Consider the following 26084-nt stretch of genomic DNA (forward strand, 5'->3'; position numbering starts at 1 on the left):
GAGGAGACTGAGGGGTGACCTCATTGCAGTCTGCAGCTTCCTTGAGAGGGGAAGAGGAGGGGCAGACACTGATCTCCTCTCTGTGGTGATCAGTGACAGGACTTGAGGAAATGGCATGAGGTTGCATCAAGGAAGGTTTAGATTGGATATTAGGAAAAGGTTCTTCACCCAGAGGGTGGGTGGGTGAGCACTGGAACAGGCTCAACTGGAACAGGGAAGTGGTCACAGCACCAAGCCTGTCAAGTGTCAAGAAGCATTTGGACAATACTCTCAGGCACTTGGTGTGATTCTTAGGAAGTCCTGTGCAGAGTCAGAAGTTGGACTTTGATGATCCTTGTGCATCCCTTCCAACTCAGTATATTCTATAATTCTGTAAGACATACTTTAAAACCAGAAACTCATTAATTTGCTTATGTATCATGGATAATAACAAAGGTAACTGAGAGCTTACTGGAATCCTTTCTTGATAAGCATCTTCCTCTTGCACACTTGTCCCCCACTAGGCAAATGAGTACCATGAGTGGTCAGTGTGGTGCTTCACCTCAGAGGGTGGCTGTGGAGCAGGATCAGAGAGGTTACATAACCCCTGCACTTAGCACTAGCACAGCTGTTAATGAAAATTTCAGATAATTCTGGTTTTCATTGTTCAAAAAGGTTGTTAAAAGCTTGGGTAAGGGTCCAGGGGAGAAGCACAAGAGGAATTAAAGCTGTGGGAAAGGTGCTTTGAAGTCAGGCATGCTTTCAGAGACACAATTTATTAAAAACTTCACAAACAGAAAGTGAAGTGGCTATTTCCCTGCAGTGACAGTATTTTTTGTGGAGAAGTATCTTCATTGTCAAACATAATACCAGGTTCGATACCAGAACCTTCTCTGGACGAAGTCAGACCAGCAACAAAGAACAGCTTTAGGGCATGTTACTACTTTTTGAAGGGTAACAGTAACTTTTTTAAGGTGACAGCAAGATTTTTTTACTCCAGGCATTTTTTAAATTGGATACTGTCCCATAAGATCTACAAATGTAAAGAGGCTTTGAGCCAGGGAAGCTGTGTGTCAAACCCAGACAATTTTACAGCTCTCCAAGAAAGGAAGCCCCTGTTTCAGAAACCCAATGCTCTTTGGAGCTCTAAAATCAACTCTTCCAACTCAAAAAAACCAAACAAACACAATATCAAATTATAATGCACTACCCATGTAGCAATGACGTAAATGATGAACATGAGATGCTACAGTGCAAAATTACAAATAATATCTTAAAAGATTTACTCTTCAGATTCTGTTTTTTTCTGCTTGACAAAAGAAATAATCTTTGATGAACAGGCCACTATCCAATTCATTTGCTTCAGTAATGATAGCCTTGTGATCAAAATTTTAGCAGAACACAGTAACTTTTATTTTCTATAGCCACTACTGCTTCCTTAGAAAGCTCACCTGTCACTGTCTCTCTGATAGGAGAAAAACAGACAACATTCAACAAAACACTGGACATTTGGCAGATCTCATTTGTTAAAAAGTGTGGTTTCCCATCAGTCAAACCTACTCAGGAAAATAGGAATGAAACGTACTGAGTAGCTAGGGCAAAAGTAAAATATCATGCAAGAAAAAGTCCATCAGAAATGAGTCACTTGGTGAATTTGACAAATCCGATCCACAATAAAATAGGTTCAAGAATAACAGAATTTCTATGCAATACCACACAATACTCTACAATAATTGGATGTAAAACCTTCCACTGCTAGAAACACGTTACTTTTCTCATCAGCCTATGCTATTTTTTTGCCTGTGAATATAGTTAGCGTATTACATTAACCAACTTCTCAAAGTTTCCTGTCAGTTTTATTACTCATTCCTAGGTAAGAGTTAGTTTGCAATCCTGACCATATTGTGGAGGTATCTACATGGAGAAAATTCTTACAGTGTAAGTGACCTTGCAATGGAGCTGAATCCTGAGACTCTCTTCTAGCAAAGCACCCAGCCATCAAACAGGAGTTAACTGAACGAAGACCTAATTGCTTAGTTTTATTGCTCTGCAGGACCAAAATATAATTTTCTTCTCTGCATGTGGTAGTGAATCATACATCAAAAATATCCAAGCTCATCAGTTCACACCATACTCAAAACAAATCCATGGGAAGCCAGCATGCAGTTTTGAGAGATTTATCCACGCAGGAAAAAAAAACCAAAGAAAACATGCAAATGTATATATTTATAGCAATAGATATACATGGAAAGCCTGAAAGCTTTTTGTTGCCCCTTTACTTTTTCTTATAGAAGGTTCTAAAGCCAATTCTATGGTGCTTTCAGGTGCAAATACACAACAGACCAAAGAGCTGTGTATTTCTACTGGAACAGGCAGAATAAAACAAGCCATTCATCGACCATTCAGGGTATCCACATGAACCAGGCCATACAGTTTTTCCAGTCTAGAACTATGCCAACCCCCTTGGCCTACAGCCTCTTGTGGAGATGTATTCTCACTGCCCAGTGCAGCTTTCAGCAACAGTGATGTCTGGCTATTTATGGCTGGTAAAAATAAACTGGTGGTCTATGTAATTCCTGGTACTATTTAAAGCAAAAAAGCAAACCCATCCCTTCCTTTTCACCTCACCCCCAAGAGCTACATTAATAGTAACTTTAGTGTGGTAACTGAGATATATCAAACATACAATACTCACCTATCAAATCTAACATGTAAAAATTATTTATGAGACTGGAATTACAGTTATTGAAGCTAACTTCTGCATTTTACAGTATAGAAGCTAACTTCTGCATTTCTTTGTAACAACACACTGATTAAAGTCAGAAAATTTAAATCCTAGAAGAAACTCTTAGGTTTTTTGCAAAACAAACTCTTTAGGTAAAATGCAAGTAAGAATCTGCTCAATAAATAATACCCTGAAAATTACTTTGACTTAAAAAAGCCAAAGAGTGCCAGATAACAATGAACAGAATCTATGCATGGAAGAAAGAGGCAGATGTATTCACCCAGTAATGTGAGTGGGTTATTTTTCTAATGGTTGGAATAGCATTGAATTAAAGCAACAGATTCAAAGTAATGGCTGTCAATCTACACTCAAAAGATTTGTGCCTTCACACTGCTATCGATTATCATTGTGCTTTTACATATTGTTGCTTTTGCACTACCTCAAAGTAAAACTGGTTTGTCTGAGGGTCAGATCCCCACATGCTCCTCAGGGCGGATGTGGCTTCTTGGGCACAGCGGGAGCAAAGCTGCTCTGCTGTGAATCCGATGCTTTGCAGCCCACAGGAATGCTGGAGGCAGGGCAGAAACAAAGCAAGAGGTGTGAAAAAACAAAACTGTGTTGGTAGATCCTTCACCACACAACTCCCAGGTTGCTATGAAGTGAAGACAGGAGAGGTGAAGTACTGCAGCTTGAGCGCAGTCTGCTCAACACACATCCAAAAAACAAAGCCACACAGTTTTTATAATGAATCTCTGCTCTTTTGCTGTGTCATTCAGATCTGGAAACAACCTTCTGTAATAAAGCTATGCTTTTGAAGATAAGATGAATGCAGAAAAGCATTAATCATTCATCCTTCTACAGGCATTGAAATATTGTTGACTTTTCTTTTTAATGCTTTATTCATTAGTCACAATATTCCATCAGCTAAATGCTCTGTTTCAGAATAAAACTGCAGTCAGCAACAAGACCCTTCTTAATATCCAATTTTTTTTATTTATTGTGGCTGAATTACCAATTCATCTAAACACTGGAATTCAACAGGTAATTTGTCATGAAATCTGTCTCTATTCCAGCTTTTAGTCTCAACTGAAAGACTGAAAAGGCCTAAAAGCAAATGTTGGTAGGGGAAAAAAAATAAAGCCATTTTTAATAGATCTGCTTTGTTCCAGGCTCATAGCTTTCATTTACTGCTTTCCACTCCAGCAATTTTTATGATCATGCTCATCAATAAGAAAAATTATAATTTTGTGTTCTAGTTTCTGCCCACATGGCTGGAGGGTTGTCTTGGGTTTACTTTCCCTTTTGACATCATCTCTGCTGTCCAGAAAAAGCAGACAAGTCACTGCAGAAAAATAAAGCTGGACCATTTGGTGGTTTGGGTGATTTTTCATTGTAGTTTTATTGGCCACAGGAATATCCAAGCAGCATAATTATTTAAGTTTGTGATTCAGCATAGCTTCACTTGACAGATGCAGAGGTTCAAATCACAGCAAGGACAAGTAGGACCAGGAAGTACCTTCACAATTCTAATGTACAGAAGTTAAACTTCTCATAATATTCTGGACTTTAGCACTTAAGAAACCTTTTTATTGACTGAAATAATACTAAAGCCTGAGGATTGGTTTCATAAGTGTTTCAGTGGCCTAAGCCAGATTTTAATGCAACCCCCTGCTGTGACGTGCACTTCCTCCAGTATTTTTCATCTCAGGTGTGACTACTTTCAAGTGCTTTCATATGAAACATATGAAGAATGTTCAATTTTGGTAATTTTAAGTGATGGTTAATTTTATTGAATGATTTAGGATTTATCCTATAGTGCACTTTTTATGGGATATGTAAGCTTCATGTGATGTACTAGCATGCTTTTTTGGAGATGAGCAGTCCTGAAGAGGATGGCAAAATTACGAATGACACACATGGAAGTAGCATCAACAGCCAGCTGTGAAAACCATCCTTCCTCTCCAAGCTCAGAGCAGCTGCCAAGTCACATGTACCCCAATATTTGGGCTGGGTTTATGCCACACAGCAAGGAAGGACCACTACGATGGAACAAGCAGGACACAAAATGCACCAAATGAACTCCCCCTGAGCTGGGAAAGCACAACACAGACACAGCACTTGTGAGGAAGGTGAGCAGCTGCATGATGTGAGCTGTAGCTTGGTTGCAGCAGAGGGCAGTGATACACAAACACTAGCAGCCCTCGCTCTGCACAGCACCTACAAATGCAGAAACGTGTCCTTGGTTATTTCTAGCATGCAACACTTACCGCTCTTAGGCTTACTCTTACCAAAAACTGTGCACTATTTACATATATTTAGGTGTACACATGTGCAGATGGACAGAAAGATATATTGAAAAGCCACTGTTTAAAATGTTAATTCTGATGGCTTTCTCTTATTTATTTGACAACCACATCCTTTTTGAACTATCTGCTATCCCCCTTGTACTCTGAAATCAAATCCTTCAAGCTTTTGCTTCACAAGGTGGTGATTTGCATTGTTACAACAGGCACAAAATTGCTACACTTCAGGGAGCTGATTTTCATCTTTTCCTCCCTCATCCTTCTCACCATTTGAAAGGTAGGAAGCTGGATGCAGTTAAGGAGAAAAAGGGAGGGAGGACGGCGCTGAGGATGAAGACAGCATAAGACTTTGACTCCTTAACTGGGTTAATTTGTCTCCTGGAATGCAAGTAGAGAGCTTAAGAAAAAACTACAGGAAAAAAAATAATTGCAAGACAAGTGCTACTCATGTAATTGCTGACATGTCTAACGCTGCGTGATTCATGGCAGCTTTGAAATAATAGACTTCTTATGGAGGGATGGAGGGATTACATTTCCATTGGGTGCAATTTGAAGAGATGCACAAAAGAAGGAAATGTAAGTTGTTATGAAGAAGCCCAGTCTTGACTTGAATTAGTTTAAATGCAACTTGCTCAGAACAATTGATTTTTTAATGAGAAATAAATGGATCTGTATGCCCAACCAGTGTTTGGCAAGCCAGTTTCCACCAAGCAATTGCTAAACTGTTGAATTTACTGTGCAGCATCTGCTCTATAGAAATGTGGAAAACCATCAAAAATTATACAGTATGTACATATAAACATATGTCAATTTTAATCCATGAGCATGTTCTTTATATCCTACACAAATCTGAAAACACCCAGTATTACCTTGGATATTGATTTAAATTTTGGTGGTTTTTTTGTTTGTGTTTTTTTGTTTGCTTATTTTAACTAAATAGACCCATTCATGCTTAGCAAAAGATTGAACTTGGTTTAGATTTGGGACTATCTACATCTACTAACTTTGCCTGAAATAGAGTCAGTTCCACATTTCAAGTGTCCTATTTTTCAAAGCAAAACTACAGAGGAAAGACAAAATATCTAGAATGAAACTACCCAAATGCTGAAGGAAATCTGTATCAGACTCAGTCCTGCTGTGAAAGCCCTGTGTTAAGATGATGCAAGCAGCTGGACAGATAGCCTAGGGAAGCCAAACCTATTGGTAGTCAAGATCATGGAGGCTTTGGTCCCAGTGACAGTAGTTTCCAAAAGGCACCAAGGCAAGTTCTACCCCAGAAGAGAAGCATTAAGAAAGCAAACATTCTGGCCAAGACTCAGCCTTGCAGCCTGCTCTCCAGGCCCTTCTAGGTGATGGGTGCTGGCTCTTACCACCATTTCCAGTCCTGGGCCTGCTCCCCATGCCACAACAACATTTTTCTGTACAGTTCACCTGAACAGGGGCCTTTCAAACTCTGGACATGAGAAACTTATTTCTCCCTTGGGCCTCTGGCTGCTATATCTGCATGAGAGGTGTGCTTGAGCTCCTCTGAAGGGAAAAGGCAATACCCTCAGACTGGCCCCAAGGGAGCTCAGTTCACAATGGGTGTACAAAGTTCTCCAGCAGAACTTGTCTGTTTTGAACTACATCATCAGGGAACATTATCAATAATAAAGTCTCTCTTTCACAACACTGTGGGATTTCCATATTCCATCCAAATGCACTTTCTTTGAGTAAGTGACATTCTGATGTATTCTGGGACAACTCCATAGGCATTTGCCAAGACACATGCTGGCTTCTTCAGACAGAGACACACAGCAGTTTAAACTTGGTTTAGCTCATGAGTCTCGAGTAGCGACAGGCCATCTGGCACATTTCAGTAAAACTGGCATTTTCTGCTGAGAGAGGTCCAGGGCTTATATAAGAAAGACATGGCAGGACAGGAGTGAAATGCACTGGCAGGGCTGTGTGCACTAAGCTTGCGTGGCAGCTCTCAAGCCAAGCCAGTACAGGCGGGGCATAACCCATCAATCCACCCACAGCACAGAGGCAGCGCTGGGAGCACAGCACGGGGACAAGTGAGTGCTGGGGTGAGGGTCAGGAGCAGTGCACGAGCAAGGGACCGGCCATGGGACTGCTGCTGGGAGGAGGAGGTATCATTCAGAATGGAGCTGTGGGGACAGCCACGCTTGAAGTCGTGGGGTATGGATCAGAATTAAGCTGTATCAAAACCTCTTGGGAGGAGGGCAGAATAGCGCAAAGATTTTAGACTACATGTCTCCCTTGGATTACGGTAGCAAAGATGCTGGTACACAGGATCAGACAGTACAAAAAACCCAGGAGACACTGCAGTGAGGTTGGGAATGTGGGGCAAATTGGGAAGCATGAAGGAGGCTTTTTGTACTGGAAAGCTCAGCTGTTGCAGTGCTGACTTCTTTCTGACTTGTTTTGGCAATGTTGTATAAGACCAAGTCTGAACCAGTGGGAGGAAAATTTGTGTTTGGTCCTCCTACCAAAAATGAGGTTAGTTTTAAGATGCAATTATATGAAAATCAAAAAAAAAGATGAGAGAGCCAGTTTTGCTGCTGGTTAGTATAATGAAATGTTCCTACAAGAGTCTGATGACTAGGAAAATAGAATTAACAATTCATTTACAGAAAAAAAATCTTTACTGAGAAAACTTTTTCTCACTAGAAGACAAATGTGCAACTCCATTTATTGCAGCAACTGCCATCATGTGCACTGGCTGACAACCCATTCTGGGCACAGATCACAGCACTGCTCAAATCCTGCCCTCAGGCATTTTTTCATTCCATACTCTGAATGTTGGACAACGTCTGTCACGCACACAGGTGCCACACAGACTGGTCCCATCCTACTTTCACTCTCTATGGCTTGCCTGTAAAAGTGAAGACTTAACCAAGAAGATAACGGTGTGATGTATGCTCCTTTGACTGACCTACTTCGAGTCAAAAGACTGGGAAGGGGATACACAAGTCTACTTCCAATGCAGATTGAAATGTGTCTTTGGCACAGCAACTCCACACAGACTCATCATACATTCAAAAGAAGTCTTTTCATCCTTTTTCCCAGATTTCTGTTGTCAAGAAAGGGCCATTATTAATAACTCCCTGAGGCTCCTTCTCCTTGTGTTACCCAATACCTCACTCACACCTAAGGCATCAGGACAGATGAAAGCAAAACAGAGATGAGCAGTTCTTTACCTGGTATTCAAACTTTAAATCAAACACCCACTTCACTGTACTATAAACAGAGCTGCCAGTTTGGAGCACCAAGGCACTCCTGTAATATTTATTTTCCTTTAAGATTTTATATTTCTCCTGTGAGAAGCAATTACAATAGAAGTGTCAAGCAAAAATACATTCCTGTTAATCACAGTCACTGTGAGCCTGCCAAGTAAATCACATCTCAGAGTTGCTGTTCCATTTTTCAGGTAGAAATAAAAACTGTGTGAGAATGCCATGGTCTAGAATTGAGCTCTTCCCAAGAGGAGGTACAAAGTTTTTGAAAATACAAGATCTTCTCCTGTGTTCATGACGTTGTGTGGAAGTAGACAAGCACTAAAACTGAGTGTCCAATGACTGTAAGAGTAATTCAGGTTGGAAGGATCCTCTGAAGGTTGCCTAGCCCAACCTTCACGCAAAGCAAGGCCAAATGCACAGTTAGGTCAGACTGCTCAGATCAGCCGGGCCCAGGGGGTTCTGAACAGCTGCAAACCACTGGTTCCACAGCTTCTCCAGGACACTGGGCCCATGCTCAGCTGCTCTGACCATGAACAACTTTCTTCCTATATTCAAATCTAGTTGGGATTTCTTTCCCTGCAACTTGTGTACATTGTCTTTGGTACTTTCACTATGCACTCCTGAGAAAGGATCTGACCCTGTCTTCTCTCATTCCCTACAGCTTTTCCTTCCCCAGACTGAACAAACCTCATGTCCTCAGCTTCCATACAAATGTAGGTGCTCCTGTCTCTTCACCAATCTATCACAGTCACTGATAACATTTATACATTTCTTTTGGTTTTGGTCTACAAATAGGCACCTCTATGCATCTGAAAAGACAAGTAACAAATGGCAAAAACTTTGGGCTCTCCACTGGGCTGTTATTTTCCCATACTTTTCAAACTCAGAGGCTTCATGAACTGTCCATGTGTCACAAGGGAGCTGCCTTAAAATAACCTGGAGGGAATGGTACTGAGTTTGTTCCCCTCCAAATCTGAGAATTTCTATGGGCTTTGAAGAGAGGTTTTGTTCTTATTTTATCTTCATCTTTTCACAATTCTTTGTGTTGTGAAAACTAGCCATTTCAAGATGATGCAATCGCAACTGCTTTTCCAGAACTGAGTGCAAGGGAGCAGTTTTCATCACACCAGAGAGCTGCTAACCATGGTTTAAAAATGCTGTGAGGCTTCCTGTTTCCTTTTGAGTAACACGTGGTGGCTTGGTGATTAGATCAATTACCTTTATAATGCTATGAATTTTAACTGGAATATCAGAAACCTCTTTTAGCTGAGTCAATCTTAAGACATCAAGTCTGTGCATAGCAGACTTGAGCTTAGGGAATGGGTTTTCAAATCAGATAAATGTTTATTTTCCCCAGGAACCTTCACGAACACTTAGCTCATACTTGATCCAGCCGTAACCTGGAATTTAGTAACTCAATTTTCACATCTCCTTTTAGAGCCATGTTTCTTTACCACTGTAAAACCCTAACCGTGCAACTGCCAGTTACAGAGTCACCACCCTGAAATCAATTTCAATCAGAAGAGCCTGTTGCTCAATAAAAAGAAATTAACACTGAGATGCATTTAAGTATAAACTTCAGTCCCATTTCCATAGTCCCTGATTATCCCCAAGAACCGCGTAGATTTGTATTCCGTTCCCGTAGCTTAAGTTGGACGTACAAGGAAATCAAAACACACTCTTGAATTAATCAAAACAACTTTAAACTCCGTTCAATCCAACCATTTTTACAGCAAAAAAAAATTTTAAGTCCTTCAGCTCACATACACCCCTCTGCAATGGCTTGGCAGCAGCTGCACTGCCACCATCCCTGTTGACAAGAGGTATTTCCTCATTACTTTACAAAAGGATAAAAATCCCAAGAACAAGAAAGGTCCCTGTGAATTGCCCATCTTCTCTCAGTTTTTGGTGCTGTCTATATGGAACAATGCAACTTTTGCATTTTTAGTGACCATTTGAATTTTACTGCAGAAAACTCACAGTCACAGAGAATGATGCCCTTCATTTTTCAGAACAGGAGGGGAAACTTCTCTAAACAGACTTAGTGTATGTATCTGGTCTGATTTGGAAAGAGACTCTGCAAAACAGAAAACTGTATTTGCTTTACAAAGATACACAACATTGTAAATCTCAGGAGTAGCTGGATATCTCACACTGGACAACAGTCTTCTGGTGGAGAGAGGGGAAATACTAGTTTTGTAACACTGTAGTCAATACTACAATTGAGTCAGTGAAAACAGGTACCAGAAACCCAAGTACAATGCCTCCATAAAATTTACATCACCCTGAATAAACACATCACCTATCAATGGCACAGATCTTCACTGTACTGGAAGAGACTCTGTCTGGAAATACATGGAGGAATGGTTTTGTACTCTGACTCCCCATTTCTGCACCATCCACACTTTTGTATATAGAGCTTTATCAAAGCAGCACACGTGCATAGAAGGTATTTCACATTCCTCTACCTGTGATAAAAGTCCAGTAAGAGAATCCGGGTGTGAGTGAGAAAACAATTTCAACTTTCTTTCCTGACCTCTTCTCTAAGATTGTCCTTCCCCTGTCATAGGGAATGACTCTGACTGCCCATACTCTGATAGCCGCAAAAACTACATAACACTTTTTAATAACTCACTCCAAAGAAATACAAATGCTTGTTTACTAAAACAGAACTAAGGAATCTTTGTTCAATACTTCAGCCTGTGACAGAATGACATATAGAAAAATTAAGCAGAGGGGGGCATTTTTTCCTCACATTCCTTCTTTTTTGTGGCTTTAGTATGTTTGTTTAGAGCCAGCAAGTACCAGCTCCCATTCTCTTCTCTGCCAGCTGGGGTTCTTACCGGTGACGACACTGGGGATTTTGGACAGAAAGCTCTTGACAGTGCGGATGGGAACTCCACCTGTTTTGTCATCCTGCATTCTTGTAACGATGTCTTCAATCTGTCAAAAGAAAGGAAAGACTTTGTGGTTTATGCAAAATGGTGACTTTAACGCTTATATACCATGAGTGCTTTGGAGCCCTGCTGGTAGAATGGGCTTCAAATACACCATTGTGTATTACTGCACAAACACAGGTAGAGACACAGCTACCTGCCCAAATTCAAACCCTGAGATTAGAAACCATGAGACAACATAGACTAGCTTTGAAGGCAGTGGTCGGATACTGACAATCCAACTGCAACTGCACTTTTTTTGCTGACCAGTGGTGATAGAAAGGTGCTGTTTGCTCCACAGATGAACTGGGTTGCACTACAACCAGTTTAAGGAGGTTCACATCCAATCCACTTTCCCCTCTGCTCCCACGTTTGTCTGAATCCTCAATACTATAACCTTAGGAGAGCTTTCATTTTCCAAAGGCTCCCAGACAGTCACCAACTGCTTATGGCTTGAGAAGATTGGAAGATGGAACAGCTGCAGGAGGACCTCCCCTGCCTCATCTTGTTTGCTAGGATGGTACATGCCCATGGTCAGCACACAAAGTAAATAACTAAAAGCAAAATGACTGTAGAGGAAAACTTGTTGGATTTTCACAGCCAAGCTACCTTTTAGTTCCCAGGCACACACATAATCCACCACATACAGAAAAAAACATGATCATCTTCAAAAGCCATGGCAATCAGAGGATCCAGTTACTGGGGGAACGAGCTTAATCCTCCTCCTGCTTACTCTGAAATGGGAGGGGATTTTTGCTTCTTTTAAGGCTACTCCCCATGCATTTACTTGAAGGCAATGCCAGGGAGAACAAAAAGCTAAACATAAACACAGTACAGAAATTCAGTATCTCCAAAAACTCTCTTCAAGCTAATAAGGACTCAGAAGCCCAACAAAAATAAACCCAAAGCTGTGTCTCTGTTAGCTCAAGCAGTCAACGGCACAGCCCCACCCACTGTTGTTGACAGGTGGCCAAGGGCAGCCAGTCAGGGAGCACAGCTCTGATTTTACCTAAAGATTTCCTGCTCACAGATGCTACAAAACAGAGCCACAGCAGAAAGGTTACACCATGGGAGCACGGCCCCTCTCTCTCTTACAGGCAGCCTAAGAGCTCAACATGCTCCCTCCATCTCTGGGAAGCCACTTCATTTACATACGCAAGGGAGTTTTTTTCACAGATTTAACACCTACATTTCAAAACAAGTTTAATTTCAAGTCTTCCCGAGGTGGCAAGACATTCTCCCAGCCAACTTCAGGCACTGAATTTGATCGCTGTGTTTTTAACCTCAGGTTACCACTTAACTGAACTGTTCACACCATGTTTATATATTACTTTTAATTTAACACATCGTGAACAAATTCTCAGTGGGAGTGAAGTCACAAAGATGAAAATATCCTGACATATTCAATATATTACATGAGCTTTGTGTACTTACACAGTTAATTTGTGATACAATAATGATACTTTCCCTCAAACGAATCACTATGAAAATTAATACTCCTTTTCTCCTTTGCCAGAGCCTCATGCGGAGTTGTTTGCTGATCAAAGCATTGGGCTTTTTCCCAGTCTGAGGATATCTGGAGAAGTAACTGCTCATCTCTGATACCCAGAGGGTATCTGGAAAAGTAACTGCTCCACTAAAGAGTGGACAAAAAGCATTTCATTTTGTTGAGAGGAGCCTGACAGCATCACCTGTTATCAGAGTTGTTAGCAACCCAGACCTACCAAGGCTACAGTGCTCCAACATCAGACCTATCGGGTGACAGGGCAGCTCAGTCACCTGTGAAGGGTGGATCAAGAGCCACAAAATCTCAGAATGGGTCAGGCTGAAGGGGACCACAGTGGGTGATCTGGTCCAACCTCCCTGCTCAACCAGGGTAATCCTAGAGCACATGGCACAGGATAGCATTTAGATGGTTCTTGAGTATCTCTGGTGAGGGAGACAGGACAGCCTCTATGGGCAATCTGTTCCAGTGCTCAGTCACCCACACAGTAAAAAAACTTTTCCTCATGTTCAGGTGGAACTTCCTATGCATCAGTTTCTGCCTATTGCCTCGTACCCTATTGCTTGGCACCATTGAAAAGAGCCTGACTCCATTCTTAGTCTTAGACTTCATCCAAAAAGGTCAGCCAGACTAGGAACTGGTTCCGCAAGGCAATGAAAAACCCTCTGTGTTACCAACTACTTATGTGTCTTCATCTGTATGTACTTGCAGCTGACATCAGAGAAAGATTTTGCCATGCATATTAAGAGGAAGCTTCTTTGAAATGTGTTATGAGTACCCTATGTCTCCAAGGAACACTTAGGGGCTTCAAGAATCACGAGAATAATGTTTGGTAAAACTGTTGTTTTCTCTTTTTTTATTTGAATGAAAAGTTCAGAATGAAAAATGAGATAAAATAATTAATTCAATGCAGGAAAATTAACTTTTTACTCTTTTGCTCACTATAAGCTAGAGGAACACCAGCATGATTTATGCCATTAACACTCCAAGTTCAATTTCAAGCAAAATAAAACTTTAATTAGCTTAAAAGAAAGACATATTATTTTTACGTAAACTATTCCACATTTCAAGCAATCAGGCAGGCACTGGTGTCTCAAATGGGGTCATTAATTTCAGTTTCAGCTACAATTACAAATACCTACTACATTTTTAAATAAAAAATAAACAAAGCTACCCTAGAGAGAACTCCTTCCCAAAAGGCTCCTTCTTACTCTTGCCTTCCAGCCTGACTACACTAGGGGCACTTACTGCTCTCCTTATTTTTAGTTGTTGGATGTTTCTTTTCTCCTTTCCTTTCTACTCAAATGCCACACCTCCGTTCTTTCCTCTCCTCTCATCTGATCCAGACATGACTATACATGTCATCCTCCTACAGCATGCCCAGAATTTTCAGTCTGCTGCCCAAGAGCCCACAGGATTACAAGACCCTGGTTGTACAGACTCTTTCCATTCCCAACACACTTTTCTTGTGCACTCCAGCAAATTTCTGCACTGCTTGAAGAGGACAGCATGGCATACTCAAAAAAACATTTGACAATCATTTAATCCTTTATTAAAGTTACAATCAAGTTTTAATTAAAATATTAAAAACCTGTATCTAGCAACCTGTTTCCAGTTTTTGTTCAGTTCACTACAAAGAGAAGATCTGACTCTTTGTAGATCCTTTGTTTTGCCCCCACCCAACACTTGCAGATATTACCACCCTGGATCCAAATTCCTGCTGAGCTATGGAAATGTTTCACAAACAAGAGACAGTGACAAAGCAGAAAAAAGTGATCATTAGAGCTTCAAGCATAGAGAAAAGCAAAGAGGGAACATGAAGTGTGAAGGTCACTTTCATGAAAGCTTTTAATCTTAACTTTTAAGAGAGTTACCTAGACACTTGAGTGCTAATGATTACTCTCTTCAGCTTCTGCATGTCATTAAATACCCCTTAGGCTTCCCTCTCTGGCAGACAGGGAATGAGAGTCCTTGGACAGCTCATTTCATCAGGCTAGGAGGCAGAAAAAAGTGCAACAAAGCATTCTTCATTTATCTCTCCTAAATGAGCAAGCTTCAATGAACTAACTTCTGCCCAGCAAAAGTCGTGGTAAGAATGGGCAATGCTTTTTGGGTTTTTTTTCTATGATGGGGGTCACTGCTATTTCAATCTAGTCTGATTTTGTAAAGGGAATTGTCATTCTTCCCTCCAAGTGGATTCTGGGTCAGTATCTTCACAAGAAAGCCAGAGGAATTCATGTATCTGCTGTCACCGTTAGCTACACTGTAATGTACACCTAACAAACTAGATCTGCTTTCCTCCTGACTGATTGCTGACAACTCTGCTCCTCACATTTGTCCAGAATGGTTTTTATTCCTCATTATCCCACTCTCAATGCATTGAAAAGGGCTTCTGGCTTCAGGAACACATTAGTGGAGACATAAACTACTGCAGGTAGCTTATGAGAGGTTACCAACATATTCTGTTACATAGAATGTGCTGGGAATTCAATGCATATATTGCTAGTATTCATTAGACCTTCTTTTCCACTATCAGCACTTTTGCTGGCCTAAGGAGGCTGAAGGCACAAAGTAGAAGACCTTGAATTTCTGTCAGAGCCAAGATGTCTATCAATGGAAGATGAGAAGTCCTTTTTCTGGGGCAGGAGAGAACAAAAGATTACATTTGTTGATGCATTAGAATAACTAAGTGACATAATACAACAACAAATGTAACAACCACAGCCTGGCAACTCTGGGTCAGTGTCACCCAACATCCCATTACCATTATAAGAGGGAAAATTACTCTTAACTTTGCAGTAGCTTTTCTTTCTTCCAGCACCAAGGTAAAGCAGGCACCCCTTCTGCTTCAAGTTAGCACACACAGCCTCACTGAGTCCTGGTCAAGGTTGACCTTGAAGGTGACACACTGAGAGAAGGGCAAGTTACACATGGAAAAGAAAAGCTACCAGTTCCCACCTCCCACAGCCCCACAGCCAGACACCACCAGCAGCTAATGGAGCTCCCTGGCTGAACATGTTTAGCTGAGACTGAGTGATGACCACAATGATGTCAGAGGCCCTCACGGTCCCATTTTGCCATTTTACTTTGTGAGTTAGTGACGAAAACAGTGCCCTTTTCAAATTCTAGCATCTGAGTTAGATGTACATATTCCCTTGGACTCTGCAGGAAAGCTGCTGCCTATTTGTGAATATTTCAGGATGCACCAGGTGCCTGTCTGATTACTCACAGCAGCTACCCTACCCTTGGGGACTCCTGTCACCAGCTAACCTGTGGCTGGAGAATCTCCAAGCATCACTCATCAGTGACAACATTAAACATACAGGGTTAGAGAGAGCACTGTGCAGTTGCAAACATCTTCTCTGACCTGGCCAACAACAGCTCTCATGCATACTGGGGGAGCTCGATGGTACATGGAGCAAAGGATCAGGCTGTTATCAGCTAGCATGAAGGCAATAATTACAAGCACATTTGATCTTTTCACTGAAGTACAAGTTTAAAAGAGACACTTTCTCACAGTGCCAAGTCTTACTCCCCTAAGTGTCTCTGACACTATCAGCATGCCAGTGCACTCTCCACCTGCTGACTCCTGCCATGCAGCCCACACATGCACAGACAAGGAAAGTTAATTTGACAAGATGCCTGAAGCCAGCTTGCTTCACTGGTCCAGTCAATTTCACTCTGCTCAAAAAACAAGAAGAAAAGGCTGAAAAATAAGGGCTATACAGCTCTCTTTGGCACCCTCAAGGGAGAAAGGACAACCTTGCCTCTGAGGCAATGATGGAAAGCGGCAGAGCAGCTCTGCCAGAGAATTGTGGTGTGGCCTTCAGCAATCAGCATCATCTGCTTCTGTCCAAGTCTCCTCTCCTGCGTAACAGAGATAATACCAAACTACACAGGGGTGCTGAGATTTAGTTCAAAGATGTCTAAGAAGGAGTAGGAATGTCTTGGATAGCAGATGCCACACAGCTACAAAAGATATGTTCCCCATCTCTGAGAACCTTTCACAATCCCAGCAAAACCAAATGGCAGCAGAGCACGGATGCATCAGCTGGCAGAGCCGTTTGGCTGCTTCCCACCTGACCAACACCCAGTGACGGCTGAAGTCAGGCCACTGCTGGAACTTGTGCTCTTCCTGATGGAGACCTCTCTGCCTCTTTTTAAAATTTCAGAGCTTATTTCAGATACAGGCAAAGTATGCTACATATCTCCCTCAATTGGGAGTGTGTTTCAGGGAGGAAAGAAAATAACTGTGATCTTCAGAATGGGATGGTGAAACAGAGTTAATAATGTTACCTTGGAACTGGTAACATGCTTTAGCATTTATATATCTCTACTGCGAATAGGAGGGTACCAGTGAAGAGCAACCACCAAGGCATTTGTCCTGATTAATTGTACGCTGCTGCTAATCCAGCTAGAGCTTTGCAAAAGTGAGCATCTACTCACAAGTCATCACATAGAGGGACAGGTTTCACCACATCAATTGGATTATACAAAACAATCCTTAGGGAAAAACTGTGACGCTTACTGAGCTGCTGAGGTGCAACACCAGAGTCTGGAAAGTACCAGGCAGCAGTTTTTTGATCAGACCGTGCCTCCCCTAACACAGCCCACAGTGTCAGCTCTGCACGGCGCCCCCAGCTCAGGCCTGGGCTGCGTTACAAGAAAACGTAGTCATGGAAAATGAGAGCTGGAGCTACTCCCCTCAGGCACTATATGCACAGTTGGAAAACAGGGTTTAATATTCAGCAGAAAAACAAAGCATAGCAAATTAATTCAGCTAACAGAGATTCTCCAAATGAGCTGAACTAATGCAATTTTCTCCCTCCCCAAAAATCGAGCTTTTTAGCCCATCAGTGTCAACAGTGAGAAGCAAAAGACATCAATGTGTCAAGTGTTATGCAAACTCAATTTTTCATTAAAAACATTTTGACAGACAACTCCCGATGAGATCAAATTCTACATGAGCTATAATTGCTTAAAAGAGAAAGCTATTTTGGCATGTTAGAAAGCTGTGTAAAAATAAAAAGTAAACTCTCGCTTATTGATTGTGCTACTGTAATTACAGCAGCAAATGCTTGGGACTCTGTTCCACTATGCATCATAACAGAAGTATCTTGTGAACAGTGGTGCATTTCTCCCACATGCTTTCTGCATTTATGGCAAAGATGCCACATATATGCATATAATCAGCTTGAGAGATCTTACACCATTTAAAGAACAACTGCTCTAATGAAAACCTTCTAAGGCTAGCTCCAAAATAGACCAAATATTTACTTTGCTCCATAAGCAGAAGTGTTTAGCTTTTTAAAATGGTAGAAAAGTATCATAAATATCCAATGAAAAGACAATATGAATTTTAAATAAAACTCCAATGGAAACCAAGTGGCCACAGAATTAGGACAGAGGTGTGAAGAAAGTCACACTTTTGTAAAAAAAAAAAAAAAAAAACCAAAAAACACCACCTCTGCCACACAGTATTTATTGACTAGATGTGGCTTTTGTGTAACTCATGAAATATGCAAATCTATGCACAGAAAAACACATAAATTCAAAGATCATTTCAGCCAGGAAACCTGTAGGATGGAATGATCTATATACTGTTTCTCAGCGTGTGATCTGAATTGAACCACCACTTTGGGGAAAAAAAGGAAGAAGTTAGTGTCTGTGTTCTTTTAACAGTGCTGCTAAGGGAAGGCATTGATGCTGGCACCATTTGGGCTGCTGGTATCTGCTAGCTAGTGACAGAATAGAGCCTCCCAGATCATTTTTCACAGGTCACCAGTCACCTAGTACTAACTGCATCTGACCATGCCATCCTCAGCAAGATTTCAATGGATAATCCTGAAGTGCTCTGCAATGACAATCTGTGGAAAGAAGACTGAATCAAAACAAAGCAGCAGCATGGGTTGAAATATGAAGAAGTTATAACAGGAAATCTAGAGCTGCACTTCTGGTAATATAATCACCATAGTCCCCATATACTAATAACAAGAGATGTTTGGGGGAGGATAGGAGTAAGGTGCTTTCCTTTGATGTGGTTTACTGAAGTCACTGACTGCAGGGACTGACAGCATCCTGCTGCCTCACTCCAGCCAGGGTCCGACGCACAAGTTGCCATGGAAACAGCAGAGATTTTCTCTTCTGTTGCATCACTGCCCTGAATGTAAAACTACGCAGGTCTCCAGACTGCTCATATGGTGACAAATGAGGAGTGGAGCAGACATGCTACCACAGCCCACATGGGGACTACTGCAGAAGGGCTGAATGCTGTACATGACCTGGCAGAGCTCCCTCACACACCTGCTCCCATGCACACACAAACATTCAGGCTCCTTTTTGGTCCCACTGCAGCACAGGGCCGTTAACCAAACCTCAGGAATGCTCAGAAGCAAATCTGTGACCCTGCTGCCATCTAAAATAACCCTGCACAAACCACTCAAATTGGGACATTTCAGAAGTGAGTGGGTTTAGTTCAACAGCTCTGATTTTGCTAGTACTTCTTTTGGGGGTTAGCTCCCACACCCTGAATTTCACTTTGAGTTCTGGCCATCAACTAAACATTCTCATGCAGGACAAAACTATGCTGAAACTCGGGGGAGTTTTATTCTAAAACAATTGAGAAAGCTCCTGAAATCTTAAATCTTCCAGTAACATTGGGTGGAGTCTCCAATTTGTAACATTATCCAAGGACAGTTTTTGAATCCAGTTTAGAAGCAGCACATAAGAATCTTAGTATTACACTGTGGTCTGTGCCTGACCTGGCATGAGAAAGCAGCACCTCTCTCCCTCTGTGATGCTGAACTGAAGATCTATAAACACAGTCCTTGAAGAGGAGGTTCACTTTCCTCTGGAGCATCAAATACAAGGCACTTCCAGACAGACAAATGCCAGAAAATGGTGGGTCACTAATCTGTTACCATGCAGGAACTTGCAGCTCCCCAAATCTTGATAAAGTGAAGAGCTGGTTTGGACTGCACCCAAATGACTTCAAACCAAATCCACAACCCCAAGTGAAATCACATTCACACCTTCCAAAGCTGGGAATGGGACAATATTCCAAGGCCCATCATCCTTCCTGGGAGCTGGAATCACAGAGCTGCCCACCTCCCAGCCCAACTGCTTCAGTGCAAGGCAGGGGAGGAAGGGACTATCCAGCCACCTTCTTCCCAGCACCACTGGCATGTGACAGTGAGCCTTTCAATGCAACAGGGTGGAAAAGGCCATCCCTGGGCCTGGCAAAAATTACTTTAAAGAATGCTGGGCAGAGGTAGAAAGACAAGTTATTCCTCATGAGTGTTTTCCCCCTTTGCTACAAAATGCAGCAACTGCTACCTAACTGAAGTATTTCATTAAATGTATTATTTATTGAAATGAAATACAGAGGCATAAATATTAAGCAGATAAGAAGTTGGGATGCAGTTGATGGATGCTCAATCAGAATTTTTGGCATTGCTACTGCTGTCTTTAAAAATCTGAGTAACGATGAGCAGGGAATGTCATTGTATCACCTCAAACACTCAGGGAGGGCTGTGTTGTTCTCTGGGTCTCACTTTTAAAATGCAAAATAGATTTTCTACCCCACTAACAAATCTTTAACAGGGAGAGAACTCTGCAGTTGAAAGGGGGAAAAAATTATCTGCTGCATTCCTGATTTTATTCTGCACACAGGGGAAGCAAACAAAGAAACCCAAACCAATTTAAAGTGACTATTTTCTGCTTAAAATGGTAAGATCTGAATTTGCACTTTGATTTAGGCCCCACAGCTGAGGGGAGACTTGTGTCCATATCCTTGTGAAAGGGCAGAAAGGTATTTGTAGTGAAAAGGAGGACATACGAATCATAAGACAAGACTTTTACACTGTGGACTTTTGATTCAATCTGAGCTTCATCAAAGCACTAACAACTGCAGGTAAAATAAGATGAAACTATGTAGGACAAACTTGAAAATATTATTATTTAGTAAGAAATGCGGTATACCATCATTTTTATTCTTTTTGCAAAGCTTCATAAGGATGTTCCTAACTTCTCCCATAGTAGTGAAGATACTTGGAGCCATTCAGGAAATAGTTCACAAGTTATTTCCGGCATGAGACAGAAAAGTTGGGGTTTGTTGTTCCCTGCAGGGAAGTTGTAGCACTGGCACCAAATCTCCACCATTATCTTTCCTAATGAATTGATGAGGGAAACTATCCAGCATATATCTTCTTTCTATTTCGGTAATTGATGGGCTTCTGTGGCTTAGCTAAAATAAATTATGCGGAAATATAGATACATGCTAACAAACCAAATGTTTTTCTTTAAACAACAACAAAGTGGGGCTTCAGGAGTTTTTTTCGACCTTTTTTTTTTAAGCATTCCTCTGTGTATGTAATACTGTGACACAATACAGCGTGACAAGTCATTTCATGCATCATTAAATTCTTTGCACTGCAAAGTGCCCTACCACAATAAAGATTAGCTACATCCCTCTTGCCCCCAAATGCTGTTGAAGGTGCAAAGCAGAGAAGTTTACAAATTACAGGAAAGACAAGAAACCCTATTCACCAACATTAAAAGGTTGTATTTGGTTTCTCTTCCTCTCCTTGTGACAGTGTCATGTTGCAATTTCTAATATTGTTTTTATACACTAAAACAAAAAATTATTTAAAACAAGAAAGGCAAGGACACAGAAAAAAACACCAAAGTTTCCACCACCCAGAATGAAAAGATACCACTACAAAAGTAAATGTAATTTTCTTTTGAATTTCAGAACAGAAGGAAAATAGAGGCTCTGTGAAGATTTGTTCATCAGAGAGTGAAAGAATGTAGATTTAAATTTTTTGATACCTCTAAACCCATGTATTTTCTTCATACTACTTTTTAATGCCTTTTAAAAGCATTTATTAAAAAACAACAACAAAAAAGGGATTGGTTTATGACCACAAATATGTATAAGATTACCAGTGTTGGAAACTGAACACCTTGATTTAGCCCACAAAGAGACAATGTTGAAGTGTTTAGCACTGTGAGACTTTCTGTAATAACTTGGCGAAGGAGCTCCCCATAAAAAGCAGTGACAGGCAGGGCTGTCCACTCACACCATGGCTAAACACTCTGCAAAGTACAGATGCAGTTTTCTCAGCAAGGTGATAACCTTTGGGCAGTTAGCAATTATTGAAGAAACATTTTTCAAGTAGTCTACTTCACTCTCTGATGTGTTAGTGAGCAGCAGTAAAATGAAAAATACTAGATAAAATTAAAATCTGAGCATTAATCAAAACAGATTGGATACTATCTGACAAAGGTTATCCTAATTTGGCAAGTCATTTATTCAAATATGCTAAATTAGGCTGATAGGAAAGTTTGCATAACACAGGACTCACAGGGGTTCTTTAACTGAGCCACTCAAGTGCTTTGGTCCTTGAGCAGCTATTGCTAGAAGGAAAAACCTAAACCTCACAGATCGCTCAGTAGAATGCATTAATTAAAAATGCACATGATTCTTGTAACAGGATCATCAGTACAGGATTTGTTAACATTTTTATGCACTAAAACTAGCATTTATTATACCAAGATTGACTGGTGCTTTCCCTTTGGCAAAGCAAATGTTGCAAATCAAACAGCAGTTATGAGTTCTGCCACAACTCAATTACAGTCCTCACCATGGATAAAGTCATTTACTTCAGCAACAATTTTATGATTTATTCAGTGGTTCCATTGCTGTTAGCTCTGAACATTTTAGCAATGGTATTGCCAAAGACAAAAAAATTTATAACACCTTAGAAAAAGAATAATTTTCTTTCTTCATATAAAAAGGGATAGAAATGCCCCCTCCCAAAGTTCTCCTTCCAAATTCCTTCTAATAATATATCAAAGAACACGTTGTAATAAACATGTGGCATTTAATAAAAATGATGACACGTCAGCTTTGTTTTCAAATCTCAGCATCAAACTGCTGTGTGATTCAACTCTGGCCTTTAATGCAGCTAATGCACAAATGGGGCTCTGCTGTTTCAACCCCCTATTTTAAAATACTTGTTGAAAATTTTCCAAAGGGAATCATAGGTGTCCCAGCTCTGCAGAACACTCGTGAACTTTTCTTGAGCAGAAATGACTAAAAATGAACCCTGCCAGAGACACTGATCTTAAAGACTTTTACCTCTTGACACCTAACCAGTACTGTTCCTAATTTCACAGGATGGGGAAGAGCTACCTGACTCAAAGTCAGAAACTCTACAAAGAAAGGTATTGCTTACTTTTGGTACTTTATTGCTGTCTTCTCTCCAGGGGGACTGTGTAAGAGACAACTGAAGACACAGCTCACAACACAGAACTGCCCAGCCAGAACTCAAGGCGCTCTTGCCTGCCTCTCCTGCCAGCAGACAACACAAAAGGCCATCTCCAGCCCTGTATTGTCAACTTGCTGTTTTACTCACTGAGAAAGGACAGGACAGAATAAAAGGAGCAGACACTGCATCCTGTGGCTACAGCTTGGTGGCTGTTCCAACATGTGAACACATCAAATGAGGGAGAGTGAGCTGCCTCCAGAATATGAAACAGCTACTCTTACCCTTTTTTATATCACTGTCATATGATAACTGTTATCTCTACACATGTGGATTTTCTTCCTTTCAAATACAGAAAGCATTAGCTCCAAAACATAAGTAGTGAATAATACTTTTGCATCAGACAATTTTTTCTCATAGATTTTGTGTTCAATTAGCTCTGTTTTTATGGTGTGGAAGGAAAACATCTAGCACAGGTAATAATACCATAAATATACTAAATTTTATTATGCAGGAACAACTGGTTATACAACACAGTTTTGACTTCAACTCTACCTTACTTTCCCAACCCACAGCTTCTGCACTAATATACTTTGTTTGTAGAATATTGTTTGATTAAAGAAAAAAAAGTTAAACACCTATACATCTCAGCTGGACGAGAATAGTTAGCCAGAATATCTTTTCAATACATTTTTAATGTTAATGCTTGATGCCAAAAGATGGAATTGTTAAATACATAACTATGTTACAAGGGTTGATCTTTTTAAATTGCAGAATGGCAGCTGAGAGATAGATGTGGTATTTGGTTGTAGTTCACATGGATTTCATTACTGAAATGGAGTAGCATACTAAGAACAACACATAAATAACATGAGTTTTAAGCACCTAGAATTACAATATAAATCACAGATCACGTTAAAATTATTTACCTTCTTCATTCCACGATGGAATGGAAGTAATTCTACACACAGATGGGAAATACATTTTATGGTTTTATAAATACAGAGGGATCACTGTTTTATGATGCTTAAATTGCTTTTCTATTCCAGCTTTTATAAACACACTTAGGATCCTCAGAAATATGACTTTGACTTTTAGATAAAAAGGAGTGACAAGTTAGCATGCCTGACTTGTACCTCTACGCTGTTAAATCTTATTAGTGCCAACCCTGACACTAGTATTTCACGGTAAATCATTAACAAGAGTATAAGGGGGTTTCACTTGGCTATAAAATCATCTTCCTACCAGATAGGGTCACTGAAGTGTTGATTTATTCACTACTGAGGCAGATTCAAACTCTCCCTATTCTATAATTTCCTTTTTCTAAGGTATTATCTACCAAGTTTTTTCTCTGCCCAGCTACAAAGCAACAAAACTAGCTCCAAAACAGAATTAAAAGATATCTAACATGCTTTCCAGCAACTCATATTTCAGTGCACTAATAGGTCAATCAAAAAAAGAACAGAAACAAAACTACAATAATGATTCTTGTTGATGAGAAAAAACCTTGCACAAAGAAATTTATTTAGCGCTTCCTCATCTCACTAAGAATAATATATTTTTAACCATAAATTCTACCCTAAAATAAAACTATGTAGTTCTGCAACAGTAGGTTGTGTTTTCTTAACTTTTTTTTCCAACTCACACAGCAAGAAAAAAAGCCAACAACAAAAGAACCCAAAAAACTTTCTCCAGAGTATTTTTTCCTTCATGTTCCTCCCTCCTCAGCAACCTGTTGTACCTCTTATCCATCCTGGCTTGATCTTCTACCCCACTTCCAGATTCTGCCCTAAGCCCTTCATTTGTGCAGTTGTCCAAGGACTTGAGGACATGCAACTCTAAAGGGATAAGTGCTGCTTGCATTGAAATATGGTGCCACATTTCACTGTCATTCATTTTTCCACACATGAAAACTAGATAAGCAGTTCAGGATCCTTCTATCTGAAACCTTTCCTGGGGAAGGAGAGGAGCACAGTAACCGTAAGTCTTTTCAAACTGAAAGCTAAATCTGGTAGCTCATACCAGTGCTGCAGGGGATAAATGCTCCCTCCTGGATTGCAGCTCTGAGGTTGAAGATGGTGCTGTGACAGGAAATGGTAGGTGGAGAAAACACTCCTGCAGAACCAAAGGTGCAGCCATTCGACCATCAGTCATAGGGAAAGAGAAGTGACTTGGGCTGCCTGTGTCCAACATTGGGCAGCAGAAAAAAAAAACGCTGGGATCTGAGCTCAGTGCTGCTGTACACTCTGCTTACTGGGTTTGGGAAGCTTATGATGGTATTAGTCTATGTCTATTAGCAGAGGACATTGGAACAAATAAATAAGCAAAAACTAGTTTTAGTGTCTGTTCCTTTAATTAGCTGAACACCATAAATAGATGTTTCATGTCTAAACGTCCTAATTATAGACTTCTGGGCGACTTTGGTTCTTAACCTGCTAGCAGAGAGCAGATAAAGATGCTTAAGCTACAGCCTAGCTTTGATGAACATTTTTCATTTTGACCAGCTCCTGAAGCCAAAACTTTATTACATTTTTCAGGTAGTTTGAGTAATGAGCTTTTCAATAAGCTTCAGTAACTCTTCGGAGCAGTTCAGTTACTCTCCTGTCTTGCCAGTTGTTCTCTACAAACTGAGCAGTTTCTTGCTCTGACATGATGTCTTTTTTTGTTAAAATGTAAAGACCAAATGTGGATCTTTCTATTAATACATCAACCCTGCAACTTGCATTAAGCTAAGAATACTTATTTGAAGTAAAACACCTCTCTAAGGACAGATGCACATAATTCTCACCCATGTGAGCATGTTTGGCTAATGGGAAATATATGCATGTATGCACACATACGCCGTAAAAAAATCAAACTTCAAATATGAATGAGCATGAGTCAACTGAAATTTCTTTTTACTCAATCACAGTTGAATGCTGGGTCTATTCACGTTTTCACAACGAAGACTAAATGCAAAGGGTGTACAGTGAACTACTTCTCTTCACATTTTTTAATACAGAGCATTCCTTTAAAAATGATGTTTTATGTTCTATGTAAATGTGACTGAGAAAGCAAAGAAATCCTCTGAAATAAGTAGTGTTGACAGGTTTTTTTCACTACTTTACCATAAGTCAAAGTGAGTGAG

General features: G+C 40.6%; 1 protein-coding gene across 9 annotated transcripts in view; it reads right to left on the bottom strand.

Annotated features, from left to right (window-relative positions):
- RGS6 (regulator of G protein signaling 6) overlaps positions 1-26084 on the bottom strand; it is a 297223-nt gene that overhangs the window by 121658 nt on the left and 149481 nt on the right. For all 9 annotated transcript variants that reach the window (XM_069017516.1, XM_069017522.1, XM_069017520.1 and 6 more), the window contains one exon: positions 11093-11192. In XM_069017516.1, the coding sequence (XP_068873617.1) occupies positions 11093-11192 (100 nt within the window). The remainder of the gene's footprint in view (positions 1-11092; positions 11193-26084) is intronic.

The sequence above is a fragment of the Aphelocoma coerulescens genome, chromosome 5 (genome assembly GCF_041296385.1).
Source record: "Aphelocoma coerulescens isolate FSJ_1873_10779 chromosome 5, UR_Acoe_1.0, whole genome shotgun sequence".
NCBI lineage: Eukaryota > Metazoa > Chordata > Aves > Passeriformes > Corvidae > Aphelocoma > Aphelocoma coerulescens.